At 44.2% G+C, this 24,529-nt stretch overlaps 2 protein-coding genes across 7 annotated transcripts in view; both read left to right on the top strand.

The window, feature by feature from the left end:
* The first annotated feature begins 238 nt into the window (after positions 1-238).
* On the top strand, positions 239-2,694 carry dph3 (diphthamide biosynthesis 3). Its single transcript, XM_028954860.1, has 3 exons — positions 239-425; positions 577-651; positions 1,053-2,694. The coding sequence occupies exons 1-3, from the start codon at positions 318-320 to the stop codon at positions 1,122-1,124; spliced, it is 255 nt and encodes an 84-aa protein (XP_028810693.1). The 5' UTR covers positions 239-317; the 3' UTR covers positions 1,125-2,694.
* A 2,845-nt stretch (positions 2,695-5,539) lies between these two features.
* Positions 5,540-24,529, top strand: part of nck2b (NCK adaptor protein 2b) — a 52,262-nt gene continuing 33,272 nt past the window's right edge. For 2 of the 6 annotated variants that reach the window (XR_003742564.1, XM_028954890.1), the window contains exon 1: positions 5,542-5,827. The gene's annotated coding sequence lies outside the window, so the exon portion shown is untranslated. Of the gene's footprint in view, positions 5,828-6,034; positions 6,051-14,302; positions 14,319-21,009; positions 21,269-24,529 lie in introns of those variants that run through there. The other 4 variants (XM_028954883.1, XM_028954888.1, XM_028954886.1 and 1 more) reach the window with 4 other exon arrangements.

Here is a 24,529-nt window from a genome sequence, read left to right as displayed (position 1 = left end):
GTAATATTTTGTACTATTTGTGCTCAGTTTATAATGTTCTGAAGACATTCCTTAATATGTGAAATTTGCCTTGTAATTTGTAACACTAAATAAAAGGTTAATTTAAAAAAAAAAAAAAAAAAAAAAAAAAAAAAACGATCCATATCTGGAGCTTTCGCTTGCACCGTGTTTAGTTCAGCGCCCCCTTGTGGCCAATGTTCCGCTCACATCCGGGTCTGCAGTTGGCGAGTGACGTGAAAAGCGAGCGACGTTTCCTTTGCTTACGTAAAGCGCCATGCTCCCTGGGTTTCGTCTGACGGCAGATTAAAGCGATCGGAATGTCGGTGTACCACGACGAGGTGGAAATAGAGGACTTTGAGTACGATGAAGAGACGGAAACGTATTTTTATCCGTGTCCCTGCGGAGACAGGTTTGCCATAACTAAAGTGAGTTGACCGCGTGGGTTCCGTGGATCTTATTTCTGTATTGTAGTATTACCGATGTCATGAGAAGCGTCCTTTTTTTTGCGAGTTTTCATACTGACATTCGTGTCGCTGCTTACATTTATTATTTAAAAAAAAAAAAAAAAAAAAACAGGAAGACCTGATGAATGGAGAAGAAGTTGCCACATGCCCAAGCTGCTCGTTAATTGTTAAAGTTATTTATGACAAGGTGGGTAAAACATACTAAACCTGCAAAACATTACTAAATGTAATGTTTTAAATTGAGTGTCACTTACCGACATGTCACATTCAGTGTTTTTTTTTTTTTTTTTTATTGTGCGTTATATTAAAAGTGTTTTATGCTGACTGGCATTAGCAGCCACAGTTCCAGTTTCAAAATGTAATTACTGTGATTTGTGTTCTTTCAGAACACAATATTATCACATTAATATTTTAATCATTTTAAAAAAGGATGGACAACTAAACCACAGCTATTCATTTTTATTAATTTTGTTAATTTACCAGACCAAAATGGACCATAGTACAAGTAGACTTTTAATGAAGTTTCTGTATCCTTTACACAAGCATGTATCTATTTTTTTATTTACTACTTTTTTCTTTTCTTTTCAGGAAGCGTTCATGTCTGGAGAAATAGTAGAAGCTCCTGCCACAGATAAAAAATTGGAGCTGGTGCAGAGTTGACTGGAATGACCACACTAACCCCAAACCCCCCCCTCCCACCCCAAGTTGGGGGATTAGGGGATCCTAAGTTTGAGTTTGGTTTATTAGAGTGAACCTCAAACACTGTGTGGTTTACATAATTTCATGGTGTCCTAAGTAACTGCCACCATTTGTTTTAAGTTACAGTTTTAAAGGTTTTTATTTATTTTTTAAACACTCAACACAGTTTCTTTGCCTCAGCAATAAAGTTTGAGGTCCTTCTGTAGTGCTGTTAATACTTTGTGTAGTTTTGGCGCTGAAGCAGAAGGGGGCGCCGAGTACAAGCAAAATGCGTTTCTCGCAACAAAATTGCAGTTGTCTAACCTTCTCGTTCAATTCCCAAAACCTCTAGTCAGCTGCGCACATCATAACTGCAATTTCTGGGCGTTTTGGTGACTTTGCAGTTGCTTAAGTTTACTCAGGCAGATGCTTATGTGCAATTCTCAGCTATATCATGCATTAGTGTTAGCTTGTCATGATCAAAATGCATTATGTAGTCTTACACTCCAGACAAACTGTTCAACAAGATCCCACTGGCTGTCAGGTGTACTTTATAGGTTCCTAAAACATTTATTTGGGATGTATTCACAATGCTAATGATTCCTGCACCACCTTAAATTGCTCTCGGGTGACACATTATTCGGGGCGGGTATAAGATCTTGGATCAATCAAGCAACTATTCACTGAGCGGTCGCATAAAATTGCTCCTGAACCTGCAACTGGCAAGCATGTAAAGACAAGGCACAATGCAGCTTGGAAGAACATCAAGGATGGACAGCCTGAAAATGGAAGCCAAGACCCTGAAGAATAGGTGTAAGGAGACAAAACGGAAGAGGTTCAGCACATAGGTCAGTTTCTAATGAAATGAGGGCCACAATTGTGGGCCGTGTTATAAATCATGGCGTTTCAATGGCTGAAGCAGGTCAAAGGGTGCTGCCAAATTTGTGGAGAACAACCATAGCCTCGATTGTTCGGACATTTCGCAGAGAGAACTGGTGTTGCTGCGTGTGGGGATATAACAGCAGACTCCTGCAGAGGCTGGATAAGACGTTCTAGGAGGCTTTTTCCATGCTGTGATGTGGATGAGAACATTTGGCCTGACAGGATCGGCAGCAATTGTTTGTGTGTGTGTGTGTGTGTGTGTGTATAATATCAAATTTTTTTTATATATATATTTGTTATGCATAAAGCGTTGAAACTTTTTTTTTTTTTTTGCATGGTATGTCAAGCAAACTTGTGCAATCACTAAAACATTCTTCTTGAGTCAGTCTTATAAGCAGATGAGTATTTTAAGGATGTAGTAGGATGAGGATGTAGTGTCGTGACTGGACAGTATGTAAACGTTCATGCCAGCTTCAGGAAACTGGACCCATCGAGATGCCAGTATGCATGCGAGACAGTGAGATAAAGGGCTGAATTTGACCATTTTAAGACAAAGTAGAATTACTTTAAAATGCTACTTTAATGTGTGCGCTGTCTTTAAAAGAAATGTCGAACATGAGCTTCTCTCTCATGCTGGGGTTAAAGGAAATAAAATGCTTTTTAATGTTCACTGGTTTGGTGAGAGAAATACCTATTTATTCTTTTAGGGCTGAAAATATATGGCCCATAGACTCTTGCCCACCCGGAGAAGATGTCCTGCACTACGGTGTAGGCAAGATGGCTTCATCCTTTGTTTTTAATTTTGTTCCCGAGCCTTCATTTGGTCCTGGTCCATTATTCCTTGAAATTGAAAGTTGCCCGTTTAATTGTGTCCCCCTTTTGCGAAATGCTCCGTGTTCATTTTCATCGGTTTCATGCCACCCAGCAGAACTTTTCAGGGCCTGACATCAGCACCGTGCACAATGCCGGCTGGACCCTGGCCAGCGCCATGACTCACAGGCCTGGCCCGGCCGGCAGGGACACGCATCCTGTTTAATGACTGTGTGGATGATACTTGAACGGATAATTAATTTCCATAAACATTGGTCCCACGGGACAGGCATAACTGAGAAATGTTCCGTCATCTGGACCTTGGAAGGACCATTGAAAATTTCTGTAATATATTATAAAAATATCCTTATTTCTTGCCTGTGAAATGTTTGGGAAAACATAAAAACATAGAAGATGGCATTTAAGAGATGTGGAAGTTGGCATGGAGGAAATATTATCCTGTCATTATTAGTCTAGGCACTAAAATTCGAAATCCATGGTGTCTTGCAATGCAGAACAACACAATATAAAGAGCATTAATCGCTTTCACAAATTGTTCATAGACGTGCTCAGGGGCTTCATGTCAAATCCTGACTCGCTTTTATCTGTAGTGCGGCTGAATACCACAGCGGTCATCAAAGAAAAAGGCAAACCGCTCCAGTCTGTTCCAAATGCAGCAAGAACCGCAAATAACGGCTCCTGCGCTCCACTACTTTGAAGAAACCTTGATTCACGAAGAGCCGGTGCTGGTTTGTTATACCGGCTTTAAGCTTTCAGGTTGTCCATTGATCCTATTTTGGTGAACATGACAGCTCAAGATATCAAAGGTCCACTTTGAAATAAACCCCTCAATTCAAGAACATGATGAACTGAGAAACGTTTTGGTGGTTGTCTCTGGAATCCTTCTCCTGGACTGAATGTTCAGCTCGCCGTGCCTTTAACCTGCCACGTACGTCATGAAGTTAAAGAAAAGATAAGAACTGGAGAGAAGTGAAGAAAAGCAGATGCCTCAGACTCAATATTTGTATTTAAATCTAAACTTTTTTTTTTTTTTAACCATAGTATGTCATCAAAAGCATATTCTTTGGATCTTTTTGTAAAGCCACTCTACACAAATTGAATTCGATTTCCGTTCTGTGGCTCATTTTCCGTAGAACCAAGACACTTAATGTCCCTATGTATATATTCATATATCACAGATCTATCTAAATACATGTGTATATGCGTACATAGATAGATATATCTGTAAGCTATGGACAAATACATATGTACATGATGTATGTGTGTGTTTAAATAAATAGTACCTCATAAATAAATGTTTTATTATTCTTATTATTTAAATGCGTTTTTAAATGTAAACATGCGCCCAAATGTGATGTCATCAGAAGGATCAGAATTATTGATAGTCACAACACTGGGCTGCTTACACAGCCACACCTCCTGTTTACGCGAGGACGCGTGACGGAGGGCGAGTGGAATATTCCTCCTCTGCGCTCCAGTCACATCCTCTCTGAAGAGGGCGCGCGCCTTGGCCCCTGTCCCCGACTGTAAACACGTCTAACAGATTATGGATCTTCCTCCCCACCCGTCTCCCGGTAGCTGATGGGCCTGACCTGACGACGGGGGAGAGCCCGCGCCGGTGTCCTTCACGTGATATTGAGGGTGTTGTCTGTATTTGCTGTGCCGCCCGTGTGCGGTGAGCCTGCTGGGCTGAGTCAATACGTTTAACGGCACCCTCTGTCTCCGGGCCTGTCAGTGTTGGGGGCTGTCGGCCGACCCCCCTACCCTCCCCGGAGCGCTGCAGACATTATACTGCACATTTTTCATTTTAGGCCCAGTTGCGATGCCTGTTCATTCAACAGGGGCAGTTTTACAGGGTTTGCGTGCAGCCTGCAGGTAAGAACCTGGTAATTACACCTTCGTGGCCAGACAGAAGACCAGCTTTCACCCCACCGCTGGCACAATGTGGAGTTCATTTCTAATGGTACAGCTCGTATTACCATTCCAACCACTGTCACTTTTTTTATACACATCATTTATCTTTCCGCCCTTCAAGTGGAACAATAATATCTAAAAGCCATGACCGATCCTTTATTTATAACCCCACCCACCTCAAGTGTAATAATTTATTTATTCTATACCCCACCCTACTCAAGTGCAATAATCCTCCCAAGAATAATGCGCTACCGGGGTTCCGCTTGTTCCCATTACACTTACATTTACGGCATTTTGTCAGATGCCCTTATCCAGAGCGACTAACAATCAGTAGTTACAGGGACAGTCCCCCCCCTGGAGACACTCAGGGTTAAGTGTCTTGCTTAGGGACACAATGGTAGTAAGTGGGATTTGAACCTGGGTCTTCTGGTTCATTGGCGAGTGTGTTACCCACTAGGTTACTACCACCATTACTGGTAGTCCCTTTATTTTGTAACCCTTAAATCATCCAATCTATTATTATTAACAAAAGTTATTAATGTGCTCTGGATCCATGTCTATAAAGGAACACAATGATCAAATCTGCATCCATCCGCCTACTAGACATTATTGATCCATATATATGTATTAATATATGTATTAATACAAGTGATTACTGAGGTTTCCGTGGACAATAACTGCTGTGCCGCGAACTTTTCCCCGCCGACAGACCCGATCCAGGCTCGTGCCCGGCGGCCGGGCCGCGCGCGCCGTCCGTCTGTCAAAACCGGAGCGGTGACGTCACGCGGGGGGCGGTGGGCTGAGCCGAAGGTGCGGAGCCGAGCAGACGGGAGAGTTTCGGGGCCTGCCGGAGAGGATCCGCTGGATTTAAATAAAAAATAAAAATAAAAAAAAAGACGGAGGAGGAGGAGGAGGAGGGGAGATCTTCACCGCTCGGCCGTAAAGTTTGGGGAGCGCGCCAGACAGGAGGGGGGCACCGCGTCGCGATTTTTGCCCCCATTATCTTCTCCTCCCATGCGCCCGACGCGGCGTCCGAGCCAGGCGGAGTAAAGAGGAAGGTAAGGAGGGCGGAGGAGGACGGGCAGCGCGCAACTGAGCGTAAAGTTGGCGTGGAGCTGGAGGGGCTGCTGCCGATGGCTCCGCGCCCTCCCTCCCCACTCCCCACTCCCCACTTCATCTACGAATTATCAAAAAAAAAGGCAGAACGATAGAAAGAAAGCAAAAAGTTGCAAGCGATCGGATGCTCCGCGGCTCGGTGCGGGATCCGCGCCCACGAGGTCGGTGCGCGGCTTTGTGTGTTTCCCACCCCGCGCAGTACAATAGACGCCGGGATGGACTGGCGGGGATAATGGTGGCGTTTTCCTTGTTCTTCGGAGGGGATTTGCACGATCTCGGCGCCGCCGATGCGTCGCGATCGCGGAAGATCCGGATGCTTTTTTTTAAATTCTCGCTAAATGGTTTCTGAACGATGAACGACGAGTCCCATCTTTTCTTTTCTTTTTTTTGTTAACTGCGAGCAACAAATTGGTGCCATCAGTAGCGGGAGACTGTCCACCAGCACCGGATCCACGCCGGCGTGTTTCTGGGTTTAAAAGCTCGTTTTAAAAAGCACCCCGCAGCTCATTTGAATATCGGGCACCTGACAAATTCTACTTTCCTTTCGTGGTTTTTAGTTAACGTCACCGACGCAAGAAAAAAAAGTTTGCGATGGTAACATGACGGGTAAACCAGCAAAACACGGAGTACATTTACATTTACAGAACACGCCAGACTTACACCAGGTCTTTAAATGTCCATCACGGAAATCCGTGACTATCGGGAAATACCGATGATCAACTATCGGTAAATATCGATTATCAAATATCTGTAAATACCGATTATCAAATATCTGTAAATACCGATGATCAACTATCTGTAAATACCGATTATCAAATATCGGTAAATACCGATGATCAAATATCTGTAAATACCGATTATCAAATATCTGTAAATACCGATGATCAACTATCTGTAAATACCGATTATCAAATATCTGTAAATACCGATTATCAAATATCTGTAAATACCGATGATCAACTATCGGTAAATACCGATGATCAACTATCGGTAAATACCGATTATCAAATATCTGTAAATACCGATGATCAACTATCTGTAAATACCGATGATCAACTATCTGTAAATACCGATTATTAACTATCAGTTAAAACTGCTTAATAACTATCGGTAAATATCACTTAATAGCAGTCCGTGAATGATGCTTAATAACTGTTGGTGAATATCGCTTAATAACTGTCTGTAAATACCGCTTAATAACGGTTGGTGAATAACGCTCAAAACTGTCAGTGAACGATGACTAAAAATTGTGGGTGAATATTGCTTAATAACTCAGTGAATAACGCTTAAAAATTGTCTGTGAATGACGCTTAAAAGGTACGGTAGAAAGCGTGGTTTGGTTGGATGTGGTCACGTGGGACGTTACATATTCCGTAACTGCACACCTGTCGGTTAACGTCGGCGCTGCAACGCGTCCTTGTCGTGCGGGCGTGCCTGCGGCATTCCGGTACTCTTATCGGAGGATTTTTCCCCCGATATCGCCGCTTAACGTGGAGGTTTTGATTTGCCGGTAAGTACAGTGGTTTGGCTGTGGCGGTTTTGCGCCTGCTGTTCTGCGTTGTGGGTTCGTGACCTCTGCGCTGCGAACTGTGGTCCAATAGTGATTGATTAGATTGATTAGACACCTCTGCTCCTCCGATCAATACGAAGGATGAGATCCAAATATAACGCACAGGTCATAGCGTAGGGCCCTTCAGTCCATTCCGGTTTACCGCGCCATTCGTTGCATGTTTGCTGGTTGACGGCCTGCTGAGTTTCCGTGAAGGATCTGCGGAATTTTCTCCTGTTTATTCCAGATGTAAAAATGAAACGTTTTACAGATATCGTGATCGCACCCTCTACTCAGCAGCGTGGTGGCATTTTTACTGTATCGATGCAGCTTGACGTCTACAGTCGATCCTCAGGTGACGTTTTTCCAGATGCTCGTGGGTGTAATAATCATGTCTGATCTGGGAAGTCTTACATTTGTAATATGTAACTAAGACATAACAACACACACACACACACACATGCACACACACACAGTGAGGTGAGTGGACAGACCTCCAGGGCCCCCCTCCCAGACCGGAGATAAAGACTCTCCCTTTCAAAATAGCATCATTTAGACAGCTCAGGTTAAATGTTCAGAACCGCTTCCCTCACACACACACACACACACCCCGGGCAGACGTGGCATTTTCATCTGTCTGTGACTCTGGATAATTGAAATCCAGAAAGTCATGCATTAATTATGGGCCGCGTAGGGTGGCACAATCCCGGCCAGTTACCCACGAATTCTCATTAGCGTGGCGTCTCTCGCCCGGTGCCATCGTTTCGGGGACGGCTGTGTCAGGGGTGGCCGAGGGCGACCAAGTTTAACATCGCGAAAATGCCCGCGCCCGTAGATCACACAGCCTGCCTCTTATTGATAGATCGACCAGTCTATCACTAGGTCGATTCTTTATTGATCTCGAAGGGATCGTTTATTGGGATTCTAGGCATATGGACGTCTGTCGTAAACGTCACCTCGGCTCTGGCCCTGGAGGTCCCGCCCGCCGTTAAGTGGTCCTGGCTGGATAATGAATAGCTGACTGCAGCGGCGTTCAGTTCGGTTTTTCACTTTACGTATTCCAGGCTACTTGCAGTGAATGGAAAGGGAACGTCAGCACTGAATTAGCGGTTCGTTGCGTTCGAAGCGCTCGGCCGACATCTCCCCACGTTAAACTGATGATATACAAGTTGATTAGAAGTGTGGTCAACCAGTATTTGTTTTTTCATGACATGATGGTGCCATGATTCATGGAGCAGACTGGCCAGCGGCCGATAAATCTCCTCTTAATTCAGATTAGTAATTAGTTATAACAGTTTAGTAATAGTAAGTCTGCATAAATTGAAAGTGAAGTGATTGTCATTGTGAAACACTGCAGCACAGCACACGGTGACACAACGAAATGTGTCCTCTGCTTTTAACCATCACCGTCGGTGAGCGGCGGGCAGCCATGACAGGCGCCCGGGGAGTAGTGTGTGGGGACGGTGCTTTGCTCAGTGGCACCTCGGCGGATTGGGATTCAAACTGGCAACCTTTTGATTACGGGGCCGCTTCCTTAACCGCCAGGCCACCACCGCCCCAACGTTGCACACAGTATTAACGGTATATTAAAATGAATACTGGTCCTATGAGCATTAATGACCTTTGACAGTGTTGTCTTGTCTACATTTCCCGCAAATAGATGTATAAAATACATCAGGAAAAAGTTTCAGGATCCTTGATGGACCAACAATTCAATACCAATTGAATATCAGGTATTATAATGTGACCCAATTAATGATTGCTAATCACAAGTATTATTGATTCCTTTTTAAGCCCTGTTCAGAATGACAGTCATCACCATGACTTGCATGTGGCGTGCCACGTCGGATGAGTGGCACTGGCGTAAATAAGGACGCTACCACCGAACTAGGTTATAAAATGGCCGTGAGCGCGTTCTTAATGGTTCGATGCGAACGAAGCGCATCTGCCGGCAGTTTTTTGCTGGTACGGTGAATGTTCTAATTGCTCTGTGCCTATATAGGTTTGCATCGCGCGGTGGACTTGAAGGGGTGAGTCGGTGAATCGCCGGCCGGTGATAGATGACGAAGGTGATGATGATGATGATGATGATGATGATGCACTCGAGCGCCACGTCGGACCCCGTCCAAGGCGCTGCTTCAGCCGGCAGGCGAGGGAGGGGCGTAATGGTGATGGAAAAACATGACGCCAGCAGAGCCCGTATTTCATTAGAAGGCTGTGAAATCGTGGGGCCCGCGACGCCAGGACCGGGAATAAAAGCGGCGCGGTGCTGACTGGGGTCAAAAGCATGAGGCCCAGACGAAATGGCTTCATCAGATTTCCGGTGCTTTATGGCCTCGTTTATTAAATACTTTATTACATCTTACAGCAGCATGAGTCAGCATGGCAATGCCCTGCACTTGTATTGTTGGCCATTTGGTTTACGTTTTGTGTCTCATATTTATGCTCTAATATCTGATGACAACATGTAGGGTCAAATTTCCTTTTGGTGACTTTTTGCTCGGATCTGTTGGTTCAACTGGTTTTAGTGAATTCTTATGAAGACTGAAAGGTACCTGCATCAGGAAATATGAAACTGAAAGGCTCATCATAGGATAATTAATACCCAGCACTGAAATTGGAGTCATGTGGAGTATCATAATGTTAGATTCTCGGGGTGACGTCTGAGGTTCAGGTCCTTGTTATCTACCGGGTGGGTCTTACGGCTGTATGGCCTAGCACGGCCTTTCTGTCATTCTGTTTAAAAGTATTGCTGTATTAATACGCAACATAATTTGGATTCCAGGGGAGTCGGGGTGTTGAAATGAATCTCAGACTGGAAGGTTCCGCATCGATGCAGTGCAGGACGTCATCGATTATATCGTAATGACGATGCTTGGTTGATGCTTGGCGGCATAAAGATTCTAGTTAATAAGTAGTGATGGTTCTGACCAGTGACGGTACATTTTCAGTAATGTGTAATCTAAACAATTACCGTTTCCATCGTTACAACAATGTTACCGTTACTTACGTTAACATGCGGCGCGTCATCTGACCGGCCAACGCATAAGTCATGATCATTGGCTAAGGTTGAGTTCAACTTCATGGTAAAAGCCAACCAGAGGCCAACACAGGTCAAAACTCATAACTTTAAAGGTGAGAGTGTCACGCCCCGTGATTTCCGAAATTGCGGAATCCAACAAATAAAACGGAATCTGCTTTAAAATGCGAAATTGTATATAATAGCCGTTTCTGCCACTCCAACGCCATGTAAACGCGTGGTCAGCGATGGCGAAGAGGCTGTCAAGCTGTCACTTTCCTGATCGGTTCCGGTACGTTTTTTATGTTGATTTCAAATGTGAAGCGCTTCTATTTTTACGAATGGAAAACTGTGTGTATTGTGAAATATTGTGCAGGAGGACCTCTCATGTCACTGACATATTTGGAAACATAATGTGAAGTAATGTCTGGTGATGCATCGAGATATCGAATCAAATCGCTTACGTGATAATTGAACCATGATAGCAGTGAAGGTTCGCGCCTCTACATGCCTAGGCCCGCTTGTTAAGATTTCCTCAGAACTTCCACTTGGCTGGTGTTCTCCTGGTCCATGGATGATAAAGTCTTCTGCGACTGAGCACTGAGCCCTCACAAGATGGATTGACCGTCACCGCACAGCACTTGGCGACTCGGGAAGAAAACCACACAATGATCCTCTGTGTTCCTGGGATCCTGGGTACGGACGCCTTGTGCCTCCTTTGTCGCCAGCGCGTCCTCAGATGATTTGGGGTGGAACGTCCCTTGCCCCAGGGGCCTGGTGATCTGTCCCTGTATTTGCTGTCTGTAAATCAGTGATTCTACATCTAACTTCTGCACCAGTTTGCTGCTGTCCCTTGCTTCTGTCAAAAGGAACGGGAGCTTTTATGACGTTGAGAAGACATTTAGATTCATTGTTTTGGAATTCCAAGTGAACCAGGTGGCCGCTGGCATGTTGCTGTGGACGTTTGGGTGTGTGGACGGCTGGGGGGTGACACACACAGCAACCACACACAAAAAAAACATGTTCGAAGCCATTGAGAAGAATTGGTGTGAAATAAAGATCGGCAGAAGCTCAGAGATCTAGTGTGTGTCTCCTCCTGCGGACAGGCCATTTCCGTAATTATCTAGTACTTAGGCCGCCCTTTGCCATTGTGCTTGGAAATGAAGAAGAAACGAAGCGACTCTGCCTCGGGGGGGCTGTAGATCTTGGTCGTGGGACAGGAAGCAGCGCTGTTGCCTGCTGATGGGCCATATCGCAGCACCAGCGCTGGAAGATAAACCAGCTGAACTGTATGTGGTTTAGGGTTCAGACATTATTTGGTGAATAATAGTGTCATGTTGCTTATTTCTTCGCATGGGTCGCATGAACAAGTGGCTGCAAAATGGCTGCAGTTTCTGTTCTGTACTCGTGCATGGTGGTGAAGGGTTGAACTTCAGACCTTTGACCTTTAGACTGCTGACACTTACAGAAGTTGTCTCTGCTGGAATCTCTTTGCTAAACTTTGCCTTTGTTGTTACTGTAATATTGGATGATATTCTGATGTTATACTAGTACCATATTTCTGCCACTACTACTACTAATACTAATAATTATTATAGTAAACATTGAGTAAAAAAATACAGGGAGTGCAGAATTATTAGGCAGGTTGTATTTTTGAGGAATAATTTTATTATTGAACAACAACCATGTTCTCAATGAACCCAAAAAACTCATTAATATCAAAGCTGAATGTTTTTGGAAGTAGTTTTTAGTTTGTTTTTATTTTTAGCTATTTTAGGGGGATATCTGTGTGTGCAGGTGACTATTACTGTGCATAATTATTAGGCAACTTAACAAAAAACAAATATATACCCATTTCAATTATTTTTTTTACCAGTGAAACCAATATAACATCTCCACATTCACAAATATACATTTCTGACATTCAAAAACAAATCAGCGACCAATATAGCCACCTTTCTTTGCAAGGACACTCAAAAGCCTGCCATCCATGGATTCTGTCAGTGTTTTGATCTGTTCACCATCAACATTGCGTGCAGCAGCAACCACAGCCTCCCAGACACTGTTCAGAGAGGTGTACTGTTTTGCCTCCTTGTAAATATCACATTTGATGATGGACCACAGGTTCTCAATGGGGTTCAGATCAGGTGAACAAGGAGACCATGTCATTAGTTTTTCTTCTTTAATACCCTTTCTTGCCAGCCACGCTGTGGAGTACTTGGACGCGTGTGATGGAACATTGTCCTGCATGAAAATCATGTTTTTCTTGAAGGATGCAGACTTCTTCCTTACCACTGCTTGAAGAAGGTGTCTTCCAGAAACTGGCAGTAGGACTGGGAGTTGAGCTTGACTGCATCCTCAACCCGAAAAGGCACTCCAGTGATGTTGCAGCTCTGAAATTTGGCCAAACTGGTGGCAAGTGACTTTTTTTTTCGTTTCATGGGCAGTTATTTTGCGCCTTGGTTTTTCCACACGCTTCTTGCGACCCTGTTGACTATTTTGAATGAAACGCTTGATTGTTCGATGATCACGCTTCAGAAGCTTTGCAGTTATAAGAGTGCTGCATCCCTCTGCAAGATATCTCACTATTTTTTACTTTTCTGAGCCTGTCAAGTCCTTTTTTTTTACCCATTTTGCCAAAGGAAAAGAAGTTGCCTAATAATTATGCACACCTGATATATGGTGTTGATGTCATTAGACCACACCCCTTCTCATTACAGAGATGCACATCACCTAATATACTTAATTGGTAGTAGGCTTTCAAGCCTATACAGCTTGGAGTAAGACAACATGCATGAAGAGGATGATGTGGACAAAATACTCATTTGCCTAATAATTCTGCACTATCTGTACAATCAAATTCAATTGCAATGGTGTCTATATACACGCACACATTCATATCAGGATGCATAATTAATATAAATTATACCAGAACCTATGCCAAATGACAACATGAAATGATTACAATACAGGGGTTACAATTAAATGTCACTGTGATTTATTGTTCAGTATATGAACAATTTAGCAATATTAAAAAGTATAAATGTATCTGTGTTAGTCTAACAAAGACGCATCCATGTTCAGTTGGATTGAAGCTAAATTGCGTCAATACAGTACATACAGTACATACATAATATAGTACATTTTAAGCCTGTGTTTTGCCATCCTTCTGCAAAGGTGCTTATTAATTGAACCATGCAATTTTTTTGCACCCCCAATGATAAGACAGTCAGTTCCTACCTACCATAAATCGTCCCCCATGAGACCTTCATTGCTCTGAACACCATTCTGCTTTAATACACGGTTTATGGTGACAGTGACCAGCCTCTGTCTGATGGACATTGCCAATCACATGACAGCCATGAATAGAACTGAACAGGTAAACCGTGGTATAATTAGTTTCTTTATTTATGCCAGCGTCTTCTCAACATGGTGACGGAGTTGCGCAGCATCTGTCATTCAGTGTAGAAGGTGACTGCGAGGTGCAGCTCCGCCCTCTGCGACCGTAGGTATTTGTTCATTTCAGCCCCGCTCACCAGGAGAACCGAAAACCAAGTGAAAGCATGTCCTGGTTCTCAGCGCCTGGACCTCAGGTGGGCCTAAGCGCTCGGCCATATTTCTTATTCATGTAAACTCTTGTTTCCGACACCTTTGCAAGTACAGCTGAGCCGTGGGCCTCGGGCGGGGCTCGCCGCGTCACTCCGAGCCTGGGATGACAGCGCGTGTCGTGACCCTCCGGGCTGTGTGACGTTTGGGTGCTGTGGGAGATCGGCCGAACAGAACTGCGCGTCTGCCAGGGCTAGATAGAGTGGGAAGCCTCAGAGGGGGACGGCGGCAGCGCCCAGGCTGGATTAGAGAGAGTTGGGTGGGACTCTCTCTCTCTCTCTCTCTCACTCGCTTTTTTGTCCAAGCCTGTCCTTACACATGCGAGTCTGAATCTGGATTCGGTTCATTGTCTCGTTGAAAGCTTGTCACTGCTGGGGAGGAGGGGATGAGATAAGTAGACGGAGGGAGAGTTGCTGCCCCAGCAGATCGAGACTGTCAAACTAAATCGCTCAACTTGCCTTAACTAGCCGGTAACCAGCCGGCTGGCTGCGTGTGTGTGTGTGGGTGTGTGTGTGTGTGTGTGAGTTTTCTGCTTTCTTCTTCAGACTTGTTTACTGGTCTTGAATTATTATTGACGAATACAACTTTTCTTTTTGCAATTGTGCCAAATAGACTTTTCATAATAATCATGAGGCACGATCGTGAACATGTACGGGTGGTAGTAGCCTAGTGGGTAACACGCTTGCCTATGAACCAGGAGACCCAGGTTCAAACCTCACTTACTACCATTGTGTCCCTAAACAAGGCACTTAACCCTGAGTGTATCCAGGGGGGGGCTGTCCCTGTAACTACTGATTGTATGTCGCTCTGGATAAGGGCGTCTGACAAATGGCGTAAAATGTGAAATGTGAATGTACAACAGCAGGCATTCAGGCCTTTTAATGCAAGGTAGTGTCTACTTTCAATATTCCCTGAATAAGATCCATTTCTTCAAAGTGGCACGTCTGTCTGTCTTCTTTTCTTAATAAAATGCAGGGGATGTCATAAGGGATGTTCTGATTTATGAATATCAAAGTTTAACTAACTACATATGTATTTCATTTATCATCTTCAATTTTCATTCTCTGGGTTTTTTGTGTGTGTGTTGTATGGTTGGCCGCCAACCTGCTCAGTTCTCCGGCTGTAGCTATATTTATTGGGAATTTTCTGCTATATGACAGGATTGTTTGTGTGTGTCCTTGTTCTTTTTTTTTTTTTTTTTCCTTGTTGTCTCAATTCTCCGGTGACTTATGAGTCACGAGAAACGAAACAATTCTCATTTGACATATGAGTCATTGTCAGAATCGGCTCCTGCTGCGCTCCTCCGACTGACTTTGCTTCTCGGAGGCACCCGGCCCGAGCCGGAGGTGTTGCGAAAATTCCCATCTGCTCTCCACCTCGGTGTTCTGTGTTTTGCGAAACAGAGGATCGGCCCATATGCCTCTCGCGGGGTGTCCCTGCATCTGTTTTGTCCTCAGGCGGTGCCTCCACCACCAGTATTTCATGAGCCAGTCCTACCTGCTTTTCGCGTCCCAGTTTTTCCTCGGATGGTTTTTCTCGAGCTCTTTTATTTCCCTCTATCCCTCTTACATGGTTGGATATTAACCCTGTTCTACTTGTCAGTTGTTACAATCCACTTTTGATGCAACAACATCACTCCTAATAAAATGCGTTATCCCAATCTGGCAACCTGATGAGATTCCATAAAGTTATAATGCATGGGGTGTAACCTGATCTAAAATATATATTTATCTATCATTCAGATGTTCTTTTCAACTAGTAAACAATACAATATTGTGGAATCATTTCATTATCAAAACTGGCAGGTCGGAACGGGCTGTGCTACGATAAGTAATTATGCATGATGCATGAGGGCGAGTGCCATACTCATGTACCAGTGCATACAGTACAGCGTGACCTTGTGTATTTTTAGTAATATTAAGCCGGCTAACTGTTAATATTTATGGAAAACTGTTGCAATAACAAACGTGGCCAACAGTTAAAACAGACCCGAGCAAAATGTAAAGATGCATCGACAGTCCAGCCTTAGTGGAGTTCATGAGAAGCGCTCCTGTGGAGGGTCCTCTCTGTCTTTTAGGAGATGGGCCACGACGCGCCGCCGAAGGATATGAATGATTCAGCAAGCTGTGGGAAATGTTTGTCGGGGTGAAGGCCTATTCCCCGCTCTCCAGCTCACAAAGCACTTCCTTTTCATCTGACGTGTCGGAGGAGTGGGAGGGGCTTAGTGTGGGAAAGCAGGCGAAGGGGAATCTGCCGTCTAGCCTTTGCCAAATTCAGGACTTAGGCTTCGGAACGGGGCGGGTGGGGAGGCTGTGTGGAAACTGGTTCAGGTGATATAACAGTAAAGTAAATCATTTTTCATCTTTTTAATCCTTCTCATACAAAATAAAAAATGCAGTCTGTACTATACTGCTGCATTCAGTGGATTCGTGTCATTGTGTCCTTTCAAAAAATATGTGTTCAAGTTTATTAAAAACTTTAAGCAGCATATGAGGTGGTTCTCTGCGAAACAATACAAATGGAAAACGTCACGCCTGTAAAGACCTACAGCCAGGGTCACGACTATGTTGACTAAAAAACAGACAGAACATGGCTAGGGATGAAAACTGCATTGACCAGCAAGGCCAAGGACTTGAGATATTGCAGCTAACATACGTGTTTTATTTTATATCAATGCTTATATAAGTGTAGAAAGAATAGAATAGAGGAATGAATTCTGTCAGATACTTGGTTTAGTTTAATTTGATCCAAAATGTGCAGTCATATTTAATCTATGGTGTTCAATATTTGTTGTCTATGCAGCTGCTACGTATAACATAAGTTTGTCTAGCAGGTGTGTAACATGGCAAAAAAATGTGTAGATAACACAGTAAACCTGTGAAATTCTGTAAGAGCATGTACCTTACTGACATTACAACAGTAGTTATTGTGTAGTATATGACTACTACATAGTATAAGAAAAGATTGGATGTACATCAAAGCTATGAATGAACACATGTGGAGTTATGTACTTAACAAAAAAAGGTGAAATAACTGAAAACATGTTTTATATTCTAGTTTCTTTGCTCTGATTACTGCTTTGCACACTCTTGGCATTCTCTTGATGAGCTTCAAGAGGTCGTCACCTGAAATGCTTTTCCAACAGTCTTGAAGGAGTTCCCAGAGGTGTTTAGCACTTGATGGCCCCTTTGCCTTCACTCTGCGGTCCAGCTCACCCCAAACCATCTCGACTGGGTTCAGGTCCGGTGACTGTGGAGGCCAGGTCTCCACTTTTTCCTAAGTACATAACTCCACATGTGTTCATTCATCCAAACCTTTGGCCTGTACTGTATGTTGGAAGCTTAGCTGTGTGCAAAGAAGTAGGACATTTTCTCAACTACAATTCAGTCTAGAAAGAACAAGGCTATGCTCAAATGACGGTTTACCCATTTCGTAAATGGTAACAGTCAGCTGTTAAACACTTTATTAACAGTGCAATCAAGCAAAATGTTTAATCTGATATTGAAATATGGTGGCCTAGCCTTTCGAATCCCGAGCCGCCAAGGTGCCACTGAGCAAAGCCCCATCCCCACACACTGCTCCCCGGGCGCCTGTCATGGCTGCCCACTGCTCACCAAGGGTGATGGTTAAATACAGAGGACACATTTTGTTGTGTCACCCTGCGCTGTGCTGCAGTGTTTCACAATGACAATCACTTCACTTTCATTACTTCGGAACAAAACATGCAAAAACACTTTATTAACATTGGTAGAGCATGCGGGAATCGTACAAAACACTTCAAAAATTGGGATTCTCTAAATATTTCTCACACAAGACGTGTACTGTTCCTGTCAAACGAGTAGACGACATTAATGTAGAGCAAGGAGAATTGTGTGGCAAAATGGTCTCAGCAAGTAAAGATTGACATTTGAATTTCTTGAAGACCTTTATCGGGATTTTAAGGCTACCGCCTTCTTTTAAATCGGAGTGAGCATGGAGTGGTTGGACTCCTAGCTAGGTCGTGACCTGGCTAGCTAGCTTCCCTCATCTGACTACAGCAATCTTGCGCTCGTGTGACTATGTTTGGATCTGAACAAAAAGACTTTATCGTGAGCTGAGCCACACAAAGCGGCACATTTTAATTATCTCAGCAACCTCGGCCAAATTGTTAGCTATCTGCTTGGCTAACAGCCTACCTGCCCTTTCAAGGGTGCCAGTGGCTCCATTTTTATCCTAATTGCCCCCCTTCGCCGCCTCCTCGGCTGTCTGTCTGTTGTAAATGGTGTCTAAATTTGGGTTCATTAGGAAGTGATTCATATTTCGTAGCTCGGCTGTCCAGAGTCGCTAAATAAAAGATTCCGCAGGGCAGGCGGCGTGAAGCAGAAGCAAAAAGGGATCAAGGCCCCTCACAAGATGTTGGGACATTTATTGTCCTCTTACCCACCAACTCCTGGGGCGGTGCAGCCTGCGCTCCAGTATATCTCTGACATAGCTTATTGTGAACATTTTCTTTTTTTACCCGCAGTTATCGCCTGCTGCTGCGAGTCTGAAATGGTCTCGACATCAGACCCCATGCAAAGGGGCTGTTATTTCTGAAACGATGACATTTTTGGTCTAATGTCCCTTGCACGCTTACTCTTCTCTTCTCGTTACCCTACACAATGGACTCTGTTATCCTGATGATTTTGTTCTGGTGTGTATGTGTGTGTATGTGTGTGTATGTGTGTGCGCATCCTTTCGTCCTTGTCTGCTACACACACACACAACTTGGCATTAAATGAAGTTTGCACAGTGGGGACTTTTGGCAAACACTTGTATCTCCCACTGTAATATTGCATAGTGCTGACACAGCACAATAGCCCGGACTGTCCTAATGAAAAGGAAGTATATTGTGTCTTGGGGACAGACGCTCACTTGCCTCCTACTAGTCTTCGCCATGTTGATGTAAGAGGGTATTGCAGTTTTATTGACAACAAGCCCCTGCAAGGAAGTCTAGCAAAATCCATTAAAATCTGTTAAAATCCATTTCTAGTTCAGGAATGACCATATATTTATCTAGTTTTCTGATGTAGAAATCCTTTTTTTGTGTGTGTTTTTTGCATCATATAACATAATTTAACATGTTTAAATGCTCCAAATAACCAAACTGTCCCTTTAATGTAGTAATATTGAGCTGAGTGGCATTGCATCATGGTGTGCGGTATTTATTCAATGTATTCAGTTGCGCGCGGAATGCAGTGCAGGTGCAGGTTTTCTGTGGCGTTTTGTTGAACAATGAGAATGTGCCGACATGGGAGGCGTCTCCCCGGAACCTTCTACATTCCCTCTCCCCTGCATTCCCTCTGAACATGGCCGCAGTGCTATTTTTACCCTCCTCCGGGGCGAAAGTTTGGACCCTCAAGCCCCTTGCTGGGTTTACCTGTTTACTGAATCCACGATAAAGTGACATTTTAGATGGGACATGGGTGGATGGCTTTGTCAGGGCTTTTTCGTTTACTGTCTTGTAAACCCGCCATGTTGAATGCAAATGACCGTTTGTGGGATTTTTTTTTCATGAACGGATTGTTTCCTCGAACAGGCTGCGTTTTCATCTTGTCCGTGAACGTGGGCACAATACAAACACCGTGCAACATTTCCCCTCTCATGCTCTTGAAGGTTTAGAGTATAATTTTGTCCCTGTTAGCCTCGTTGTTTTGCCTGGTGTTTCCTAAACCGAAATTGAAATGTGAAAGTGAAGTGATTGTCATTGTGATACGCACAACGTAACCCATCACATTTACATTTACGGCATTTGGCAGACGCCCTTATCCAGAGCAACACCACCGAGGGGCCAAGACGGAGAAGAGTCTAGATGAATGTCTTCCTTTTACCTTCAGAGATGGAGGGACCAGGCGAGCAGTACTGGAGGCTCGGAGTATACGAGGTGCAGTGTGAGGTGTAATAAGGGCTGTGAGGTAGGATGGGGCTACTCCATGTTTGGCTTTGTAGGCCAGCATCAGTATTTTGAACCTGATGTGTGCAGCTACTGGGAGCCAGTGGAGGGAACGTAGCAGAGGGGTGGTGTGGGAGAACTTGGGAAGGTTGAAGATCAGTCGTGCTGCTGCATTTTGTATGAGTTGTAGAGGTTGCATGGTACATAGTGGTAGACCAGCTCACCACCCTTGGTGAGCATCGGGCAGCCATGGCAGGCGCCCGTGGAGTAGCGTGTGGGGACGGTGCTTCGCTCAGTGGCACCTTGGCTGCTCGGGATTCGCAACCTTACGATTGTGGGTCCGTTTCCTTACGACCCGCTAGGACAGCACTGTATGACAAAAAATTTTAGAAGCAAAAGATGACTGACAATTGTTATCATGGGTAATATTGTGACTGTTATATGACATGCATAGTTTCTACATTGCAGTAAATGCAAACCCTTTTAATGAAATGCTAATGGTTCTCACACCGAGCACTAATTAAAAGGGAGGATTTTCTCCCTCCAGACTCATTGTCAGGACGAGAGAAAACACGACTCGGCTGACTGCGCGTCTCTCTCGCCAGCTGTTATGATGACCTCTCCCCTTTCCCCCTTCCTGTTCCGGCCCTGGGTCCTCTCCCCCGGGTGGAAGAGTCCGATTGCGTGGGAACGATGTTAGGATGCTGTTGGGCTCGTCCATCTCCTCACTCGCTTGGATCGTACCACGCGGCCAGTCCTCGCGCTGGGGCGCCTGGCCGTGATGGATGGCGGCCTGTCGGGACGGCGGTGCCGCGCGCTGGTCTGGTGTGAGTGAGTTAGGAAGGGGCATCTCAGATCACGTTATTTGATTGGCCGCTCTGCCAGAAACCGACGGTTGCTGAAGGTAGTGGGGTTGAGGGAAACCCCTGATGAATAGCTCGGAGTTCATTAAAATTCTCGTCCCGGTTACCACCGCTTGGTTTATGGAACAACATCTGGTGAACCTTGTTATAGTTTTGCCCCTGTGTAGCATAAAAGCCCGAAGTAAAAAGGTTGTTACAGTGTTGGAGATTGGAGGACACGCACAGCATCGTCGTATTGAGGCCTCTCCGTGAAGCAGAGAACAAATTGCTACGTGCCGTACGAGTTGCCTCGTACCGCCTTTGTCTCTCATTGTTCCTGCGGCGTCCTCGGCGCTGCCCGGGTCTGCTGGGTAATTGGCAGCCTTAACGAGGCCATGGGAACATCTGCTTGTGGCTGGTCTCCTGCATATTAAAGGAACCGTGTTCAGAGGAAAGGTAAGACGAAGCGTGGCGTGGGCTTCGTCACGTTGCCCATTGTCTGTATGTCTGTACATCTGGAATGATGTACATTTTACTAAGATTATTGAAAAAAAGGACATCATATTATAATTTTTTTTTCGACTGTATCTCAGAATTTCTTTTCTTTATATGAAATATTCTACTTCTGATTTTCATCAGCCACATATTCCTACCACCTAGGAATTTGCCTGCAATACATGTAGATGACATGATGGTTTACCTTTTAAATTACATCAAATTACCACAAGGTCATGTAATGGAATGTAATGGAAAGTGGGAATTATATAACAATGGTGATCATATTTGACAATATCTGATTTGGTTATGATTTTTGCCTTGCCTTTTTTTCGTGTGTTTATTTGTATATGTGTGTATTGGTGCAGGGTTGCATTGAGGCTTTGTAAGTGTTGGCTCTCCGGGGACAGAATGATGTCACTGGCTTGGGGAGGAACTGTCACGCAACTCGCTGGCTCACAAATTTTCTTTGGTTCAGGTAGTTTGGTTTGGTTCAGAACAGAGAGAAAATTCTCTCTGTTCTAAAACACTTGTCATTCTAATCACTTTTCGCACTCTCTTTTTTTATGGTCTAGCACACACACACACACACAGCATGAGACATTAGGGCCAAGCTGGCATCTGGCCGCAGGATCCTCTGTCACTGTTTGGCTCGACCCCGTCCGCGGTCATTTTGACCTGCTAATGCAGATTTACAAACCAGACACATCACAGCGAGTCCTGAGGCCCACGGCTACTCCACTTCTGTCACACTCCGTAAGTGAGCCTGCTGCTGGTCCAGGACAGAAATAAAACCTCCCTGCCTTAAACTGGCCCCAGGGCCAGGTGACTTGGGTCCTTAGGGCGCGTCTGGATAATCGGAATTGTTTTGACTGTTCCAGTTGGTTTTTACTGTAATATGCAACACAATAGCAGTCTACATGTTAGACAATGATGCAATAATGCTGCTGTTTTCCCAGATTAATATTTCAGACCAGCCGTAGTGAAGCGGTTGATGTGACTGCATGGCTTGATACACTTTATAATGTTAATAAAGCTACTGGATGAAAAATGAACATAATGCATTTTTAATGCTGCAATTACACTCTCTGGAGTGCAGCAAACCATCCGGGCTAAAAAATAGCACATATCATTTTTTTTATTGCTATGTATGCGTTATCGTTCACAGCACTACTATTCATGATTATGATGTATAGTATTTCAGATTACATAGTATCCTGATCCTCTGGACTGTAACCCACGTTGTTCATAATCGCCTTCATTACCAGGGCCCTTTGAAATCCATTTTATTTTTTTCCTAAATTTCATTTGAATTCTTCTTATATATTCTGTTATAAACATATTTATTCACCTAAAACTGTCATTATGGAGTTGGTGGGGAAAAAATTACCTGCAATGTGACAAACCACATTTAATCACTGTTCAGCAAAGTACTTAATGTAAATGATATGAACATTTCATGCAAAGAACACATACGTCCTTTTGTAAAATAAAAGTGCTTCACATTTGAAATCAACATAAAACGTATCAGATAAATAAACATCGGGGAGACCTGGAATCTGAAAGGTCCTTGTTTTCCGCATCGTAGAAATCGTAGGGTCCAACATTACAACAGCTATCATCATGCAACTGTTCAGCTTTTTTTCATTCATTTTTCTTTCTTACATACATTTGCAGACACGTACAACACGGTACAGGTTACCTTAACTGCAGTTGTTCAAACATTTACAATTATGGCTTTTATCAGACGACTTATCCAGAGTGACTTCAGTAGTGACAGGGACAGTCCCCCTGGAGACACTCAGGGTGAAGCGTCTTGCCCAGGGACACGATGGTAGTAAGTGGGGTTTGAACCTGTGACTTTGTGGTCTTCTGATTCATAGGCGAATATGTTTTGCCCACTAGCACCTCCCCCCACCACCAACAGATAGAAATCCCTGTTTTTTTAGGAATATTCTACTAACTGTAAAGCCCTGCATGCTTGGCCTGTTAATTATAGACTGAATGTTCTTTATTTTGCGTAAATTTTTTGCTGGGTCAAAAAATATGAAATGCAATTCTGTTTATAGAGAAGAATAGAAGTGGTTCAAAGGAATCAGGCAAAAATGACAAAGTTTGGATGAAACAATTCTGTGATTATGTAATAACTATGACTGACCTACCCTCTAGGCACCTTGTTCCTTTTGCTCTTGGCCATCGAAGGTCTGTTGCTATACATTATATACCTTATAATTATATTAAAGTGCTCTTGTTTTACACACAATGACCTCTTTGCCCCATCCCGGCTGAATTTAATAGTCGGAATAGCCCGTTCGTGTCAGAGTGATGCCCGTTTGATCTGTAGTTTACCCCAGTGCAGGCCTGTAATTGTTGTAAAGACCCCGTTCGTCACGTCTTGTTTCAGCTTGTGCGGGAGCTGATCTGTGGCCGATTCCTGGATCGTCTTTTGCTCGTGCCGGGATAGGGGGCGAGGGAGTGCAGGCGGCAACTCCGGATTTAATGCGAGGGGTTGCTAAGCCTGCAGCTGATCCACACAAGCGTGTAGTGCTTAAAACGGGGACCTGGACTTTTGTGGAGCTTTATCATAGGCTTTTGATTGTAAAAGTAGAAACGGTACATCAGTAGCAAGGTAGCACCATTAGGCTCCAGCTCGCTCTGCACATGAAGAATGGTTGACTCGCAGTCTGACCCACATCTTGAAAGTGTGCCAGATGAACGAACTTCCCAAGGGCCACGGCGGCCGCGACAGTAATAGAAACCGCCTCCTTCTTTCCTCAGGTGCGGGAAGGAAAGGAGGGAGTGGTCCTGGGGAAAGGCTCACCGCCCTGTGTGTGCATGTCTGCGTAGGCTTGTCATTATTGCCTGAAGTGAGTGAAGTCTACTGCACCGGCTTGTGCTTGGGCGAATGCAGCAAGAATACTTGCAACAAGGTTTCCGCAGGTCATTAAAAGTCCTATTGGGCACTATTTTCAAACTGGCATATAAGCACAGCTTTATGTGCCAAGTATGGGGTGTACATAAAAGGACTGCTTGATTGTACACTTCTCTTCATCCTGATAATAAAATCTAACTCTAGTACAAGTTCTTTTGTGATTTTTTTTTTTAAATGAGAGTATCATTTAAAAAATAATCATTTTTTTAAATGATTATTGACGGCTCTAATTCACGGCTCTAATTCACGAGATTTAAACTCTCGCCCATGCGTCATGTGCACAAACACCA

The sequence above is a fragment of the Denticeps clupeoides genome, chromosome 15 (genome assembly GCF_900700375.1).
Source record: "Denticeps clupeoides chromosome 15, fDenClu1.1, whole genome shotgun sequence".
Classification (NCBI taxonomy): domain Eukaryota; kingdom Metazoa; phylum Chordata; class Actinopteri; order Clupeiformes; family Denticipitidae; genus Denticeps; species Denticeps clupeoides.
Note: the sequence above shows the minus strand (reverse complement) of the source record. Positions and strands in the feature narration are given on the sequence as shown.

What these genes read in the sequence shown, in the direction of transcription:
- dph3 (XM_028954860.1), top strand. Translation starts at nt 318, where the DNA reads ATGTCGGTGTACCACGACGAGGTGGAAATAGAGGACTTTGAGTACGAT. An exon ending in ACAGGTTTGCCATAACTAAA is followed by an intron (nt 426 to 576) that starts GTGAGTTGACCG and finishes AAAAAAAAACAG; the next exon opens with GAAGACCTGATGAATGGAGA. An exon ending in TTAAAGTTATTTATGACAAG is followed by an intron (nt 652 to 1,052) that starts GTGGGTAAAACA and finishes TTTTCTTTTCAG; the next exon opens with GAAGCGTTCATGTCTGGAGA.